Source organism: Episyrphus balteatus, chromosome 2, assembly GCF_945859705.1.
Source record: "Episyrphus balteatus chromosome 2, idEpiBalt1.1, whole genome shotgun sequence".
Classification (NCBI taxonomy): domain Eukaryota; kingdom Metazoa; phylum Arthropoda; class Insecta; order Diptera; family Syrphidae; genus Episyrphus; species Episyrphus balteatus.
This window is the reverse complement of record NC_079135.1, coordinates 61,712,491-61,731,276: the sequence shown is the minus strand read 5'-3', so window position 1 is coordinate 61,731,276 and position 18,786 is coordinate 61,712,491. Positions and strand designations below refer to the sequence as shown.

Here is an 18,786-nt window from a genome sequence, read left to right as displayed (position 1 = left end):
TAGAAAAGTATAGTTTTATTTAAAGGAGGATTTCCTTGCAGACCAGTGAAATTAGGGTGTTTTTTTGGTATTAAGTCAAAATAAGGTGAACAAATTAATATTTTAAATCAAATAAATTACAGTGTATTTGGGACATAAGAAGGTAAGTTTTCACAAAATTTCGTAGAAAAAAACATTTTTTTGAAAAAGATAAAAATAAAAAACCAAAAACTCGGTTTTTTGAATTTTTCACATAAATTTTGAGGTTATGTGAAAAAATTGTTGATACAAAAGTTGTAGATCTTTTTATTACCTACAACTTTGCCATACAACCTTTTACTTGCGATATAGGTACTATATATCAAGTTATGCATTCGTACAAAAAAAAAGTTGAGATAACATTTTTCCATGACATTACGATGGTAGACAATGCCAAAAAAGTGGGCCCCGGAAGTCCGTCTGTCTGTCTGTCAGTCTGTCAGTCTGTCAGTCTGTCAGTCTGTCAGTCTGTCAGTCTGTCAGTCTGTCAGTCTGTCAGTCTGTCAGTCTGTCAGTCTGTCAGTCTGTCAGTCTGTCAGTCTGTCAGTCTGTCAGTCTGTCAGTCTGTCTGTATAAGGAGCTACAGCCTAAACGGATGGACCGATTAATGTCAAACTTGGTATGTAGCGTTATTTGGCGACTCTCCAGAGGGGTTTTTGGAATTAATTTTTTTGGACGAAATATAACGGTACGTGTCATATACCGATTTTAGTAAAATTGAAATATCTGGAAAACGGCTCTAACGATTTTGTTTAAAAAATTCAAATGTTAGTTTTAAGCGAAGGTCTATCTTCCAATGAAAAAAAAAATTTTTGAAAATCATTATTAACGGTACCTGCCATTGAACAGTTTCCGATTATTTCGGAAACTGCTTATTCGATTTCAACGAAACTTTTTGTGAAGAAGCACTTATATAATTAAAATATAAGCCAAAAATAAAATTTTGAAAAAAATAATTTTTGGATTTTTAAAAAAATTTTGAAATTTTTTTTTGAAAAATCAAATTTTCGAAAACGGGACATTGAATTTTTTTGAAATTTTGTTTTTAGATGTTGATTAGTGATTTCTACAAAATGGAATACCAATTTTATTTTAAAACTTTTTTTCCAAAAAATTATTTATAAAAAATTAGTTTTTTAAAAACCTGCTCCAACGATTTTAAATTTTTTTTTTCTAAAAATGCATGTTAATATATAAATCAAAACTGCATAGGTACTTGTTTTGGAGGGCAATTTAATTTCAGATTTTATTTTATTTTTTTTTTTAAAGCGAATTTTTTTTTTTTTTTCCAAATTTCTATACATATAAAAAGTCTTTAAAATTTAAGAGATAATTGCGAAAAACGTTTTGTGACCTTTTGACCCTTATAACTTTTTAAGCCGGCACGATATCAATGTCGATTTTTCACATCTTCATTAAAGTTTTCACGTTTAATTTAAAAAAATCGAAAAAAATCAATATGGTGACCTTTAAATGCTTATAACATAAGAACACCGCAACTAATGTTAGTGTTTATGGTCTTATAATGTAATTTTTTTCCACCCATAATGCACACAATGGCGCTTACCATTATTAAATATTTGTTTCTCTTGCGTAAAACAAAAAATTGAACTTTAACAGATTCCTGAATCTGTCATTTCATTAATTTTCTTCACATTTGTAGTAGATTTTTTGTAATAGATTATATGGAAAACAAAAATTTAATGAATTTTTACTAAAACTGGTTAGATCAAGAAGCGTGGAGCGGCTTTTGGATTTGATTTGGGATGTTTCAATACCCAATTCTTCTCCCCTGAGACCGGGCTCAAAAATATTGTGTTGTGTTGATACGATAATTAGGAGTACTTAGACTAAAATGGTTTGGGGTGCTTGGACCTCTCAACACCCCTCCCCTGTTTCCGGACCACCAAAATATTGTGTTGTCATCTGAACTTCGTATGTGTAAAAGATTTCATTTTGATACGACTATTGGAACCGGGTCAAAATTGACTTCCCTGCTAGTTTATTAATAAGTTTTCCAGTAAGAAACAAAGCTAATAAAAGCGTATTAAAAATAAAAGAATTCCATTATTTTGCTAATTTTTTGTTTGGTACGAGTAACTTTTTTTTGGGTGCAAATTTCCCTAAAACATTCGAATTCACAATCAAAAGATTCTGTCAGCAAAAAAAATTGATTAAGGGAATGAATAATAGCAAATAACCCAACTGCGGGTTGAATAAGAAATTCCAATTAAATTTTGCGAGTAATGTCAGTCTGTAAATCAATCCAATAAACTCAACAAACCCGAACATTAACCTTTTTATTCAATATAATGAATTTTTTTTTAAATCACAACAAATTCTAGGTATTCGAACGCTATTCACACGTGTAAATATAAATACACTTGTATTCGCTAATTACACGTGTAAATATAGTACACGTGTAAATGTTTTATAGAAACACATGTACAAGTGTATCTTGTACACGTGTAATTAAATACACGCCTAAAATCGTAGGCTCTAGTCAACTATGTCCGGCCGTCCATTCGTGCCGCTAATCTTCTGTTTTTTTTTCAGTTTAGAGCTCTCGACGGTAGTCGTGACTCCTGCCGACTTTTGAACGTATTTCCCCGTTCGAATTGCTTACCTTTTTTTCAAGTTATCTAACATTGTGGTTAAGTTGAGTTATGTTTGTTTGAGGCTCCCTTGGCGAACTGAAGGGGTAAAAAAGAGACCATACTTACGATGCATTCCGAACATAAGCGCTTTTTAATAGATAAATATTACATTCCGGAACTTATGTTTTGGCTCGTAATGAGGTCGCCAGGTTACACAATCCACTATTAAAGATAAAAAATAAATTTGCACCACCTGACTATTGGCGGAACTATGCATACAAATTTATTATTTTGCAAACAGTGCAAATGGTTCTTGCGGAAGTAACATTGTATGTTATTTGGTTTCGATCTGATGTCTCTTTTGTAACCTGAAGAGCACTGCAAGAGGTCACAAGAGTTTTGCACTTCCATTCAATTGTTTTAACCCAATAAACATTTTTTTGTTAAATTGTTTGAAGTTTGAAGTTCTTGAAAAACATCAAAACAATAAATATGACGCATAATGTGCATTCGCGATAAGAGTTTTCAGAAAATCATTTTTAATTTATTTAGCGTAACTACATTTAAAATAAATTCGACATAATGAACACAAAATAAAACATAACATTTAAAAATATTCTGTTTGGTTGACGCACAAAATGAAAAATATGATTTGTATTGGGACAAATATCCCAGGGATATTTTTCAAATAGGAAGATAAAACGAATTTGAACTAAAGTGAATAAAATGACCCTAAATTCTCTACAATTTAAATTTTTTGAAAAAGTTCCAAATGAGTACCATTGTCAAATAACATGCGACAAATCCTCTAACTTGAAACCAGAATTGTAAAGATATAAGTTAAAAAAAAAATACTGCATTAAAAAAAAATATGCATTAAAAAAAAATTCAATGCAAAATGTGTGCATTAAATATTTTTACTTGCTCTATAGGGCAAGTATGGGTTTCGTGTCGAAAAAAAAATTGTGGTTTTAATGAATTACGATGATGGAGAACTCAGAAAAAGTGGGTCTCGCAATTCCTTCCGTGCGTCTGTGCTTCCATCTGTACACATTTCCATAGCCTAAACGCATGGACGGATTTTCTTCAAATTTGGTACAGACGATTTTTATAGAATTCTGAAAGTTGTTTTTTTTTTTATATATCTCACTTAGAATGTGTATTTCCCACACAAATTTTTCAAGTTATACCAAATAACTCAAAAATGGCTCTAACGATTTTGATTATTTTTTTTCATTCTACAAGTAAACTAACATAAAAGTGTTTTGAACTGCAAGAACAAGTACGTGCGACCCAGTCGTGCATTTTATTATTTTTTATATTCGCCGAACTTTTTAATTGATTACATTTTCTGATGGATTGATTCTTTTTTTTTTAATTAATTCTTCTTCTCTCGTTGATGACAGAAATTTTCTTGTTTTATTAAAACAAGAGTTTGAATGGAACTGACAGCCATTTTGAACTTACTTATTTAAATACGATTAAACTGTTGATAGAAAATATTAAAAGGGCCATATTGCATTTTAATTTTTTGCTGTACGACCTTCTAGAGCGTAGGTATTTGGTTAGAACCAAAATTCATAGCTCCCCTTATAAAAGTAGTTGGTGCAAAATTGGTTTTAAGCTTTTAAGATAAGCCCCTATCCATTCATGTAATTAAAAACAGACAGTGCTTACGCGTGCAGGGTCAAATGATGGTTTAACTGGAGTATAAATCTGGGGTGGAATCAGCTAATGTGATTTGCGATCGGTGACAGTCACAAATACCAAATTTGATCTGCGTAAGGTCATAGTCACAGTGATAATCACATTTTTGTGATCAGCCTAAGGAAAAAGAAGACAGATACAGCAATCTCAAAACATATGCTAGATCATCAACACAATGCAGATTTTGAAAACGTCAAAATATTAGATAGAGAAAGAAGAATTAACACATGGTTCACCCTAGAAAGTCTTCGTATCCAACAAAAAACGATGATGTAACGATGAACCACAAAGGGGACATTGATGAGGATGACATAAGCGCTGTCTACAGTGTTGCCATATCATAATCTAATCTAAATTAATATTCTTTAAGTTTGCATTTGCCAATAAGAAGTGTTTAATTTTCTGTAAAGTTTTTAAAAGTTTATTTTTAATTTTATTTTATATAAATTGTTCCTAAATGTAATTTATTAACAACAAAAGTAAGTGCAATAGTTATCAAATTGTTTAAATTATTTAAATGTACAAATTATTATTAGTTTTTTATTCATCAAACATTTCATTGTCCATTGTTTCTTTAAGAACTATTAAATCCAAACCCCCTGATGAAGCCCGAAAAAAACCGGAGAAACGTTGGGAAAAAGAATGAATTTGTTTTTTAATTGATTGCATTTTTTCATATCGATCATCAAGCCCAATTAGAAATTATCAAAAGTTAAATATATATGATCAAAAACCAATATACAGAAATATTTCTTTTCCTAATTTCTAATGCAAAACACAATTAGAAAAATATATGTATTTGAATTTATTTGAATTAATTTATTGTTGCATAAGGTAAAAGTTAATCAATACACATCAATTTTTACATTTATCTGCAGAAAATGATTTAAGTTTTTTTCAATTCTGGTCAATTCTGTGTATTCCAGCAGAGTGATGCCAATCTATCAAAAATTTTTGGTATTCACCTTTCACAGACGGAAAAATGTATGTGATCACATTTTATAATCACAAATGTGACTATCACCAATCACCTTATGAGATTCCATCCCTGCTATGTAATATGAAATATTATATTTTTTTTTTTCAGTACAATAAAATTTACATTAAACCGGAAAATGTGGAGGTTGACGAATTAGTTCTTGACTTCGATGAGGAAACGAAGAAACCTCTTCTTAAAGTGGACGACGGCTTGATGAAGAAACTCAAACCTCATCAAGTCAATGGGGTGAAGTTCATGTGGGATGCTTGCTTTGAAACCCTTAAAGATTGTAAAGAGAAACCAGGTTCTGGATGTATTTTAGCGCATTGCATGGGCCTGGGTAAAACAATGCAGATAGTAACTCTTTCCCATACGTTGCTAACAAATTTTGAAGCAACAAATATAGAACGAGTATTAGTAATTTCGCCCCTAAGTACACTCAATAATTGGGCTAGGGAATTCATTCAGTGGATGAATTTTGCCAAAAATAAAAACGTAGAGGTGTACGATATGTCGAAATATAAGGACAAAAACACTAGAGTATTTAAATTGGAAGAATGGTTTGAAGAAGGTGGAGTATGCATAATTGGTTACGATATGTATAGAATTTTGTCCAATGAGAAAACAAAAGGTTTACGAAAAAAACAAAAAGAGTCTCTCCAGAAAAGTTTGGTTAATCCAGGTCCAGATGTTGTAATATGCGACGAAGGTCATTTGCTTAAAAATGAAAAGACAAGTTTGAGTCAAGCCGTCACTAAGATGCACACAAAACGTCGTATTGTTTTGACTGGAACACCTTTGCAAAACAATTTGAAAGAATGTAATCATAATTAGTACTCCTTGATTATATCTTACTAATAATTTTTTTTACAGACTATTGCATGATTCAGTTTATAAAACCTAATCTTTTAGGAACTTATAAGGAATACTTGAATCGCTTTGTCAACCCAATTTCAAATGGTCAGTATACCGATTCAACGCCTCGAGACATTCGACTTATGAAACATCGGTCTCACATTCTTCACAAAATGCTGGAGGCTTGCATACAACGAAGAGATTATTCGGTGCTGGCTCCATATTTACCGCCTAAACATGAATACGTTGTATTTTGTACATTGTCTGAAAAGCAGAAAGAAATTTATGGATATTATATGACTAAACAGAGGGACACAATAAGTGAATCGAGTGGAGTTCCTGGCAAAGGAGCTAAACTGTTTCAGGATTTTCAAAATTTGCGTCGGATTTGGACACATCCAATGAATTTGAGGGTAAACAGTGATACTGTGATTAAGAAAAAGGTGCGTATTGTTTGAATAATAACTTGAAAATTATGTTTACAATTGACAACAATTGAATTGAATCAGATGGCACAATACGATTCAGAAGAATCGATGAAAGACTTTGTTGTAGAGGATTCCGAAGATTCGTCTTCTTCAGATTCTAACTCCTCGTCGTCTTTTGGCGAGGCCGAAGGAAATGAAAGTAAAACTGTAAGATCTCGCAATACTCGATCGCAGAGAGATGTTTCGGAAAATGGTGAGTGTTTGCTGAATTTATCTTTTCTTGGTTTTAATTTAATTGCTTAAATGTTTTTGTCATGCTTCAGACGACTGCCTTGAAATTTCACCTAAAGATGATCCATCAGAATGGTGGACACAATTTGTTGAGGATATGGATCTTAACAACATAAATCATTCGCCTAAGCTTGTCTTGCTCATGACACTCTTGCAGCGATGCGAAGAAATTGGTGATAAAGTATTGGTTTTTTCACAGTCCCTTCAATCCTTGGATGTTATTGAGCACTTTCTATCGCTGATAGACAAAAAAACGCGTGGTGAAGATGTCGAAGCTGATGTTGCTGATTTTAAAGGCCTTTGGCGACCAGGTGTAGATTATTTTAGGCTTGACGGATCACGAACAGTTGAAAATCGTGAGAGCATGTGCAAAAGTTTTAACAATGTTACAAATTTGAAGGCACGTCTCTTTCTTATATCAACTCGAGCTGGAGGCTTGGGTATAAATTTAGTGGCAGCTAATCGAGTTGTTATATTTGATGTTTCGTGGAATCCATCTCATGATACACAGAGCATTTTTCGTGTCTACAGATTTGGACAGACCAAACCATGTTACATATATAGGCTAATAGCTTTGGTAGGTTTAAATGTTTCTCTGTATTTTTTTAAATGATTTAATAAAACATTTTCATAGGGTACAATGGAGCAAAAAGTATATGAACGTCAGGTTGCTAAGCAAGCTACCGCTAAGCGTGTAATAGATGAGCAACAAATAAGTAGACACTACAACCAAAGTGACTTGCAGGAATTGTATTCATATGAACTGGAGCCCAGTATACCAAGAGAGATTCCAATTCTGCCAAAAGATAGGTTATTTGCAGAACTTCTTAGTAACTATGAAAAGGTAGTTTTTTTTTATTTAATTATTTTTAACGAATGCTATTTTCAATTTATTGTTCCGTGTTCTTGGAAAGTAATGAGCAATTTCATAAAGCCCTTTTAATTATTTATCAACCTCTTACAAATATGAAGCTTGTTCATTTAAAAATTTAAATGTGTTAAATGTTTATGAAATGAGCCATAAGTAAGTTTATTTGGTTTTGTTAAGTTTTGATACGTCTTTATTAGATTTTGGACGAAGTTACCATTCGATCTGAAACAAAAATTTTATAATAACACTGTGTAACACTAAAAAAAAAAACTCTGATGAACCTATCACGTTGGGGTTGTCACACTGATTACGAAACGGTATGCAGAAATTTCACACCCCAAAATCTGGAACGAGTTTTTGGACACTGTCATAAACAAATTAGCGGTATCAATGCAATATTGTGCAAATTGACCTATTTGAATTTGATATTGTTAATAGAATCTCACAATCACTGTTAAAAAAAGCCAAGTTCTACTATTTTTAAGTTATGCTGGCATCAAAAATACTGAAATGTAAAAGTGTACCAAGTTCTAAAGCATGGTTTTAAATTTGAATCAATTAAATTTTGATTGTTCTCTTGACAACCAATTTAGTTATTTGAAAAATTTTCAAGTGAACAATCAAAATTTAGTTGATCCATATTTAAAACCAAACTTTATAGCTTGGTACACTTTTACATTTCAGTACTTTTTGTGCCAGCATAATTTAAACATAGGAGAATTCGGCTTTATTTAACAGTGATGTTAAATGAAGGGTACTGATTATGAAAACAACATTAGTTTTTTTCTAGCAGCTCTAGTTTTTAAATTATTCATACATGAATAGGCCTACAAACTCATACAATTTTTTTTTTTGTAAATTTTTTTGATTTAAAATTTTTGTTTTTGAATTTTTATTTTACTTACTGAACTGAAAGGGCATATAACCCTTCGAAGTAAATTTTTCCAGCAAAACTTCAAATACGCTTGTGATAAAAAAAAAACTAAATAAAGAATAGAAAAAAACTAACTTCAAGATGTGATAAATGAGAATGTCTTTGTTTGGTGTTTTTAAATTTTATAATTTTAATGTCGCAATTAAAAAAGGGAAATTTTAAAACTTGTATGCTATATGATAGATTTCTAATTTTTAATAGGGGCTTTAAATGTAATGGAGAGTTAAAAAAATTGCGCCTAAGTGACAAAAGTAGGATCCAATGCAAATAGAAATTTTTTAATGGATTTGAGTTTTCAATTTTGTAAGTATGCTTCCTGTTTTTAGACTCAAATGTCTGAAAAGTTGTTTTCAAGGCATTCTAAGGTAACGTGAGTTACACAAAGCGACAATTTCAATGTATTATCCAGTTTTTTTTACGTTTTGAATACAAAATAATTTTCTGTTAATATTCCTATATCTGAAAACATCAACGCTGATTAGTAAAACTTAAGGTATAAGCTACCATTATGAACCATTTTCATTCATTAGAGATTGGGTAGATAAATCAAACATGTGTAACAAAAAAAATGTGATCTTCTTTTCTATCTTGATTTATGAAAAAGAACAAATAAAGGGAAATCATACCTGGGTCAAAAACATGGAGGTGGAAAATTTGATATCCGGGCATTTTTTTTAATCAAAATAACTTTTATCTAAAGCTTTTTTCTCATTTATCAATTAAAATAGTAGACACGCATCCAAGAATATATTTGTTTCGGTTAGAAAACAAGAACTGAAATCAAATGGCTTAAAAACACATAAAAGTCAATTATTTTTGATTATTTCTTTTCTTAACACTACAAATACACAATACTCTTTATAAATTGGTACATCTCTTGTAAAAAAATTAAATGTTGTTATTTTTTAAACATTAATAAAAGTTGTCCCAAGAAAAATGACGCATCATACCAACATTACTTAAAGTGTCAATAATTTAATCTTCTAACGTATAAATGATGCTGCAAGCAGTTTTTTAAAGTTGATATTATATGGATTTATCATTCCACACCTATTTTTATGGATAAATATATGAAGTGCATGTTAGAAGCTAGTTTTAGTTTCATTTTTAAGTAGCGTACATCAATTAACCGTCATTCCGGGAACGCTTGTTTTGGGGTATAGTTAGATTGAAATTTTAATTTTTTGGTGATATTATGATTAAAAATCGAGGCCACTACAATATAATCTCAAAAATATTTCGTTTTACTTTGTGACATAAAAAATAAAAAAAAAATTAAGGTCAAAACGTCATTTCCTGGAACGTAATTTCCGGGAATGCTCTTTGAATCCGAATAAATGATGTAGTCTTACACTCATAATTTTGCATTTTTTTGGGTATTTTTACTCAGTATCCTATGTAAGTATGGATGTAATATACACTTTTATGAAAAAAGTTACAAAAAAACAAAAGAATAAAATACAATGGCGTAAATGTTTCGGACGTGCATAAAAGCATTTGTTTGAAGAAATCGGTCTCTGCCCCAAGAAATAAAGTTATATTTGATTTATTTAAGACCTACTGTCTTAATACCTAGACCTCTAAAATCGTTTTGAATAGATCACCACCATTTTGAGGAACAATTTTCTAGTACTAATTTTTGGGGTTTTGCGATAAATTGAAAAATGTACATCTTTGTGCTCTGCTCGTTCATGAACCGACAAATTATGGCTAAAGCTAATATTTGAGCATGAAATTTTTATCATAAAATAAAGTTGATTTTGTAAGAATTCGGTCATCGAAATTTCCCACCTCCATGATTTTGACCCACCTATTACCGATGTCGTGTCGTTTTTTCGACAGCTCTCGTTTCCTTTGTCGTGTCATTTTTCAAACGGTATTCCATAACTTTTTCGACGCGACAAATCTGTAGTAGATTTTTAAACGACAAAAAAGTAATAGGTATCTTTCAAACTCTAATGAAATTGAAAAAAAAAAAATGCAGAATATTGGTTATTATATTGGAGAATATTGGAGAGACGGACTAATGCAGAAATGTTTTGTTGGACAATAAATTAGTGACAAGGACAAAAAAAGTTTAGTTGCATTAACATACATAGTTCCATGTTTATTTATCGGTCTTTAAAAAAAAATTAATGTTTGTATTTTTTTAAAAAAGGTTTTTGTTAGAATCTCATTCCATTCAATTTTCATGTGAATTTATCCACATAAAACAAATTTTCCATCAGCTCGACAAGCGTATGCGACTGATTTCGATTTGAGAATTTCAGGAAATGTATGCAAACATTTTATTGCTTTGTGTATGATAAATTTGTATGATGAATTAAATAACAATAAATTGTATAAAAAACATAATTTTACAAGAAAAAATAGTACTTTGTAGTCTTTCAATTCTCTGTCATGACAGAAATTTTGAATGAGAGATGCTGTCGTTTTCCTTCATAGTCGTCGTTTATTTTCGACTTATGGAATGCAGAATGAAAAAAATGGCATTTGTTCACTACAGAAAACGAGTGAAAAAAATTGAAAACGACAAATGGAAAGCAGATTGAGTCGTGTCGTATATTTTGATGTCGTTTACGACATCGTTAATAAGGGTGAATTTATCATCTGAAGAAAATATTTTCAGTGGTTTACCAAAAAAACAAATAGTTAACTTAGAAGAAGAACGTATAAAATAAGAAGGCTGTTTGGTTTTTGTAACAAAAAATGAACAATATGTATAAAAAATTGTCGTATTTTTGAAAATTGCTTCCATTTTTCAATCGCTTAGACCTTAAAGGAACAAACCCTTAAAAATTTATTGAGGGCGTTTAATGCATTTTCGCCGAAAAAACTAATATACGTGAAAATACTCCGAAAATTTTGTATTTGCTTAGAGCAGTGTTTTTTAACTTTTTGGGTTCGGGACCCATTTGACAGGAAAAATATTTTGACCACCCCCTCAAACTATATTGTGCCAGCATTTTTAATTATCTGTATGCACTATACCCCTTCAAATCTCGGTTTAATTACATAAGATTTTACTTATTTGCGAAGATTTTTTCCCGTTTTGCTTAAAATTATTAACAATTTGTATAATAGTGCCTTGCAGTTATTTTCATTTTTTTGAATTCATAACTGTTCATCGGAATTGTCATTTAAAATTGCAGTAGGTCTTGCAAAAATGTACATTTTCTGAATTATTAAATGCAAATCACAATTGAGTTTTTTTTTTAACTCGGTAAATGCCAAAATTGAAGATTTTTGGTATGACCAGGAGCACAGGACGTTGAAATATATCTTATTCCTAAAAAAATAACAGTTTTTATATTTTTAACTCAAAATTCCTGAGAATCTCATTTTACCTACGGCGCGCGGCCCTAGATATGGTTGAAACTAGAGAGTCCGCGAACATTGATTTGGCCGAATACCGAATATTCGGCCACGCTCCTCGGCCGAATACCGAATGTACAGAAAAAAACGTTGGTAATTTCAAAAATTGTATACTTTGTCTCAAGAATAGATGTGGCTTAAAAAATTCCCAACAACATCGTATTGTAACGATGAATAACTGATCTACTTTTAAGATAAATGTCTGAACACACTACCTACTACTGCAAAGGTAGACATCTGAAATCGAATTATATATGAGGACTAATCGAACGGCGGACCCATACAAGTGGTGGTCAACACATACTACAAAATCTCCAATTTTGACAACATTTGCTAAAGTCTACCTTTCGTCTCCTGGGACAAGTGTTTACAGCGAAAGACTATTTTCCGAAGCAGGAATAGTCTAAGAAGATAAACGTAATCGTTTACTACGAACAAATGCGGAACAAATAGTTTTCATTCACCACAACTTGCCTAAGTAGATTATAAGTACTAAAATTACAATTTTTTAATAAAACACACATTTTGGTGTAATAATTTATGTCTTTTTCTTCTCCATTTGGTATTCGGTATTCGGCCGAATAGTTAAACTATTCGGCCGAATACCGAATACCAGAAAAATAGGCCGAATATCGAATAGTGGCCGAATGTTCGCGGCATCTCTAGTTGAAACATTTCTCGTCGGATAGAAATACCCAGAATAGTCCAAGAGCTAGTGGCACATTTGACTCTTGTAAGGCTAAAAATTCTTACAGTGATAATTTTTAGCCTACTAAGTAAAATAATCTTGGTCTGGCAGCGGTGCACATCATATACAGAGTGTCCCAAAAGTAATGGATCAAACGAAATATGCTGATTGGGGAACTTAAGGACTCTCAGAATTTGGTAACTTGTTCATCCCAAATCCTTACGGTTTTACGATTGAATGCAATTCTTGTGAAATTTCGAAAAATCCCTACTTTGCAACAGTATCTTGCTTCCTGCACCTATTATTGATTTTTGTTTTTACTTGCTCTATAGGGCAAGTATTGGTTTCGTGTAGAAAAAAAAATCGAGGTTTTAATCAAAACCAACATTACGATGATGGAGAAGATCAAAAAAGTGGTTTTCGTCATGCCGTCCGTCGGTCTGTGCGTCTGTGCGTCCATCTGTACATGGAGCTAGGGCCTAAACGGATGGATGGATTTGCTTGAAACTTGGTACAGATGATTTTTACGTAATTCCCTAGGACCGTTTTTTTTATTTTTTTAATATCTCCAATTTAACGCATATCTCCCATATAACGTTTTCGAGGTATTTCAAATTTCTCGAAAACGGCTCTAACGATTTCGTTTAAATTTGGTGTGCGCAGTACTCTTATTGATTCTAACAAAACTGCGTTTTTAGTTTTTCTCAAAAAATGCCGAGAGCGGAAATATGGCGTTGCCGTTTTTCAAAAATTGACATGTTTTTTAAGTTCATATATTTCATCAAAGCATAAGTCAATTTTTTCAAAATTCACAGACATCATAGGTATTGAAGTGTAAAATGTAAAAAAAAATTAAAAAAAAAAGGTTTTTCAAAAAATATTTAAAAAATTAAATTTTATTAACTTTCGATTTTTTCTTTGTTTTTATTTTTTTGTTCTCCACAAAATCTTAAATTTCCAATAGATATTTAAGATAAAGATGCTTTGAACTACAAGAGCAAGTACGTGCGACCCAGTCGTGCATTTTATTTTAAATTCTTTTACAAAAACATTGCCAAATAATTAGCAACAATAAATTAATCAAAATATTTTTTATTCCATACGCCATTTCGCTGCAAATTAACTAACAGTTGCAAGTTTTATGAAAACTAAATTTCCAACTTTTATTTGAGAGCAACACCGCAAAAAATAATTTGTACGGCGTCAGAATGGTTTATTATTTTAAAAAGTAGCCCTGTTATTGTAGTTTTCAAAAATGTATAAAAATTTAAGTAGTTGCAGTTAGATAGCAAAATATTACAATTTGAATCCAACAAAACAGGGTTTTTACGAGCAAAAATACAAACAAAAATAGAGGATTTTGTTCAAAGGAAAAATAAACAAATAACAGTTCGAGAAAATTTGTTTATTTTTGATTGTTTTTTGTTCTGAATAAACCCTGTTTTGTTGAATTCAAATTGTAACATTTTGCGATCTAACTGCAATAACAGGGCAACTTTTTTTTAAATAATAAACCATTCTCACACCTTACAAATTTTTTTTGTGGTTTTGCTCTCAAATTAAAGTTAGAAATAGATTTTTTATAAAACTTGAAACTGTTAGTTAATTTGCAGCGAAATGACGTATGGAATAAAAAATATGTTGATTAATTAATTGTTCCTAATTATTTGGCAGTGTTTTTGTAAAAGAATTTTTAAAAACAAAAATCAATAATGGGCGGAGGAAGCAAAATACTGTTGCAAAGTAGGGATTTTTCAAAATTTCACTAGAATTGCATTAAATCGAAAACCGTAAGGATTTGGGATGAACAAGTTACCAAATTCTGAGAGCCATTAAGTAGGCCTATCAGCATATTTCGTGTGATCCATTACTTTTGGGACACCCTGTATATATACAGCTCTGTGAAAAATAATAGCACCATGTAGCATTTTTACCTTTTTACAAATTGCGGTCTTCTCTATTGATGATAACACAACGCAATAATTTTTATTGCATTCAGTAGCATAATGAACAAAGAAATTTTAGACCAGAAAGTTTAAGCCAAAATATACTTTAAGCACGACGGCGGCGCAAAATAACACATGGGGATGCTTTTCATATAGTGGTGCTGGTCTCTAATTTTGGAGTTAACCCATGATGAAGGTTCAAATTTATTCTGATATTATGAGGGAAGTACGCTGAATGGAATATGCCTCTCAAGTTGGCTCTGCGGCAGGATAATGAGCTTAAGCAAACGAGCAAACTAACAAAAGATTTTTTCGCTTGAAATAGGGTTCAGGTTATGGAATGTCCGGCTGAGTCAACAGACCTGAATCCCATCGTAAATCTTTGGACAGAAAAAGCTGTATTTGAAGCCAAGCCGAAAAACACGCTGTAATTATGGGAAGCTGTGCAGGCTGCATGGAGAAATATTCCACTTCAGCGATGTCAACCATTAGTGGACTCTATACCACGACGTTGCACCGCTGCACTTGAAAATAAAGGTTGTAAGACCAGATATTAATCAATTGATATCATTCCAAATCAAAAACTTATTTATTTTACCAAGAAATTGTTTTTTTTTTTACGAATTTCGAATGCTGGTGCTATTATTTTTCACATCAAAAAAGTGGTATTTTTTTATTTTGATGAGCATAGCTTATTTAATTTTAATTATAAAGGATAAGTACTTACGTTTTTTGATTACTCTAAATTCACTTATGTTATTAAAATGTAACATAAAATTCTAATTATTCTTTGTTCAAAAAATCTTTCATTTAAAACTACAATAAGTGGTTGGTGCTATTTTTTTTCACAGAGCTGTATATATGACCTTGAGAGTGTAAAAAAAATTTAAAAAAAAAGTTGGCATTGTAAGGCTGAAAATTTTATAGAATTTAGTTTACCCATCGAGAAGTTAAAAAAAAATTTCCAGACTTTTTTGAGGTGTACAAGTGCCTGCCAGACCAACTTAAAGGTGTGTAGTTTACTTGGATTAAATTAAACTTTCTTCCGTAAAGTCGAAATTTATAAACATATGTATGTATTTGTCCAAGCAATTTCAAGAAGAACTGTGCATTTACAGCCGGTTCTGGCCAGTATACATAAGTCCTTGTTAGGTGAGTGGAAAGATGCAATTTTCTAAAAAAATTACTTAAAATAAAAAAAAATATTTAAAAACAACGGCAACACTTACAGTTATGAGTGATACTTTTTTAAAAGCTCAAATTGTACACTTAATTTTAAATTTTAAATCAAGATATTCTAATCAATCGTTTTTGAAATAATCGATTTTAAAATTAAAATTAGAGAAAAAAACTTTTAAAAAACACATTGAAAAATTAATTTGTCGAGACTGTGAATTTAAATGCAAAAATGAGTGATACAGAAAATTGCCCCAATTGATTTTCTATCAAACACTGACAACTATATTTTTCTATTACTTCTAGTTTTTGAGAAAAAACGACGGCAACACCTACAGTTATGAATGATACATTTTTCTAAAGGCAGAATATTAGACTTTTTTTTAATTTTTAAATCAAATTATTTTAATCAATATTTTTTGAAATAATCAATTTCAAAGTCAAATTTTGGGAAAAAAGTTAAAAAAAAAAATACATTTATTACAATTTTTTTGAGGACTATGGATTTCAATACAAAATTTTCTAACAAAATAAACTGCCTTAATTGATTTCTAATCAAATGCTGAAAACCATTTGTTCCTATGCCGTCTAGTTTTTAAGAAAATTGAAAAATTAAAAAAACTACTTTTTTTAAGAAGAAATTTTATTGCACTTGTTTTAACGATGTTATTGTTAATGGGGTTTTAGTTTTTTTTTTCTGGCGAAGGAGACCAGGCAAAATACTTTTAATTAAAACGATGTTGGCATTGGCACCTGCCTGGCGACTTTACATACCCTAAAAGCTATTGACATTGGCGCCTGCCAAAAGACAAAGCTCTCAACTTACTCTGTGTATAAAATATCAAAGACCTTTTTAATGGTGGCAATGTAATGCCAAATTTATTGAAAACAGTTAAAAAATTAAAATCTGATAAAAAAGTAGTTTTCGTGTTTTTCTATTTTCTCAAAAACTATAAGGCATAAAAACATATGGTTTTCGGTGTTTGATCAAGAATTTATTATGGCAGTTTACTTAATTAATCAATTTTGTTTTGAGGTGCACAGTCTTAAGAAAATTAGTATTCAGTGTTTTTTTCAGCTTTTTTCACAATTCCTTACTTTGAATTCGATTATTTTATAAAATATTGACTGAAAAACTTGATCTGAAATTTAAAACTAAGTTTAGAATTCTGGCTTTTGAAAAAGGTATTTTTTATAATTGTAGGGGTTGCCATTGTTTTTAAATTTTTTTTATCATTTTTATTTTTTTTTTTAGAAAATTGCCCCTCCCTCCTAAACGAGGGGAGCTAGCCCCCCCCCCCCCCCGTTTAGGAGGGAGGAAAAATTAAAGAAAAGTCTAAATTTCGCATTCCAACTAGATGAGTTTACAGATGTTTCAAACAGTGCCCAATTTGTGGTGTTTGTATGATTTGAAGCGGATGAAAACATTGAAAAAGATATTTTATTTTGTAAAGCTTTTCCTGCTTACACTACTGGCCAATGCCTGTACATGTTTTTAGAAAGCAATATATGTAAGCTCTCACATTCCTCTCATGGAACATAGTTTGTTAAATTTGAAGATGAAATTATTGAGATGTACTTTCCAGAAATGGATTCTGAAAGTGGAAATGGAATTAAAAAATTCACACTCTCTTCAATGTTAAACATCAAAACTATGAAGAGAAACAGACTTAACCTGGAAAACGATTAAGTCGTTAAAGTATCAAAGATCAATCCAAGATTTCAACATTTACATACAAACATATTTGTCACAAGTAGAAATTATCTGTTTTTTTTGTTTCTATTTAGCATTATTAATTATTTTTTATCAATATTTGGCTTGCGGCAGCGACGCCCTTAGGAACCCACACTTTGAAAAGCACTGGCTTAGAGCAGTGTTTTTCAAACTTTTTGAGTTCGCGACCCCCTTGAGAGGAGAAATATTTTTTGGCGGTCCCCTCACCGTATAATGTGTCAATATTTTTAAATAGTTTTAAACACTGTACCCCTTCAAAACTCGGTATGATAACATAAGATTTTACTTATTCGCGAAGAATTTTTTCCCGTGTTTCTTGAAATAAAAAAAATTGGTAGAGTGCCCTGCAGTTATTTACATTTTTTCAATTCATAACTTGTCATTTAAAAATAGGTCTTGCAGAACTTTTCATTTCTTGAATTCTTAAATACAAATCACAATTTAAGAGCGTATTTTTTTTTTCAAAACTCAGCAAATGCCAAGAATGCGAAAGTGAGATATGTATTGGTATCAGAATTTTTGGTGCAAAGACGGTGAAATACAAATATGTACTAAAAAAATAACAGTTTTAAGGTATTTAAAAAAATTTAAGATAAATAGTTTGCTAGTATACTAAAAAAATAACAGTTTTAAGGTATTTAAAAAATTTAAGATAAATAGTTTTTTTTCAAAAACTAAAAAAAAAACATGTAGGGAAAATCTCTGAGATTTTGAGAATCTCATTTTACCTGCGGCCCTGGATATGGTTAAAAACATTCTCGGAAAACAGGAGGCAGACAGCTAAGAAGTATTCCAATTTCTGACAGCACAATCAAGAGAAAAGAATAAGCGAAATGCCCGTCTAAAAAAATTAAAGAAAAATCCAAATTTCGGATTGCAACTAGATGAGTCTACAGATGTGTCAGGCTGTACCCAGTTTTTATGTTTTCAGCTGATGATAACATTGAAGAAGACATTTTATTTTGTAAAGCTTTTCCTTCGTACACTACTGACCAGTGTTTGTACCACATGTTTTTAGATAGCTTTCGCGTCCACGAATTGGATTGGACAAAATGTTTTACTTTTTGTACGGATGATGCAAAAGCTTGACCGGTAACAATAGTGGACTAAATTCACAATTGAAACTCATAATGCCAAACGTTTCATAACACACTGCGTTCTTCATGGACAAGTTCTTGCATCCAAG

At 31.1% G+C, this 18,786-nt stretch overlaps 1 protein-coding gene across 9 annotated transcripts in view; it reads left to right on the top strand.

The window, feature by feature from the left end:
• Positions 1 to 18,786, top strand: part of LOC129911733 (transcriptional regulator ATRX homolog) — an 89,558-nt gene that overhangs the window by 48,701 nt on the left and 22,071 nt on the right. For all 9 annotated transcript variants that reach the window (XM_055989627.1, XM_055989624.1, XM_055989626.1 and 6 more), the window contains 5 exons: positions 5,410 to 6,121; positions 6,175 to 6,599; positions 6,666 to 6,837; positions 6,908 to 7,452; positions 7,510 to 7,719. In XM_055989627.1, the coding sequence (XP_055845602.1) occupies positions 5,410 to 6,121; positions 6,175 to 6,599; positions 6,666 to 6,837; positions 6,908 to 7,452; positions 7,510 to 7,719 (2,064 nt within the window). The remainder of the gene's footprint in view (positions 1 to 5,409; positions 6,122 to 6,174; positions 6,600 to 6,665; positions 6,838 to 6,907; positions 7,453 to 7,509; positions 7,720 to 18,786) is intronic.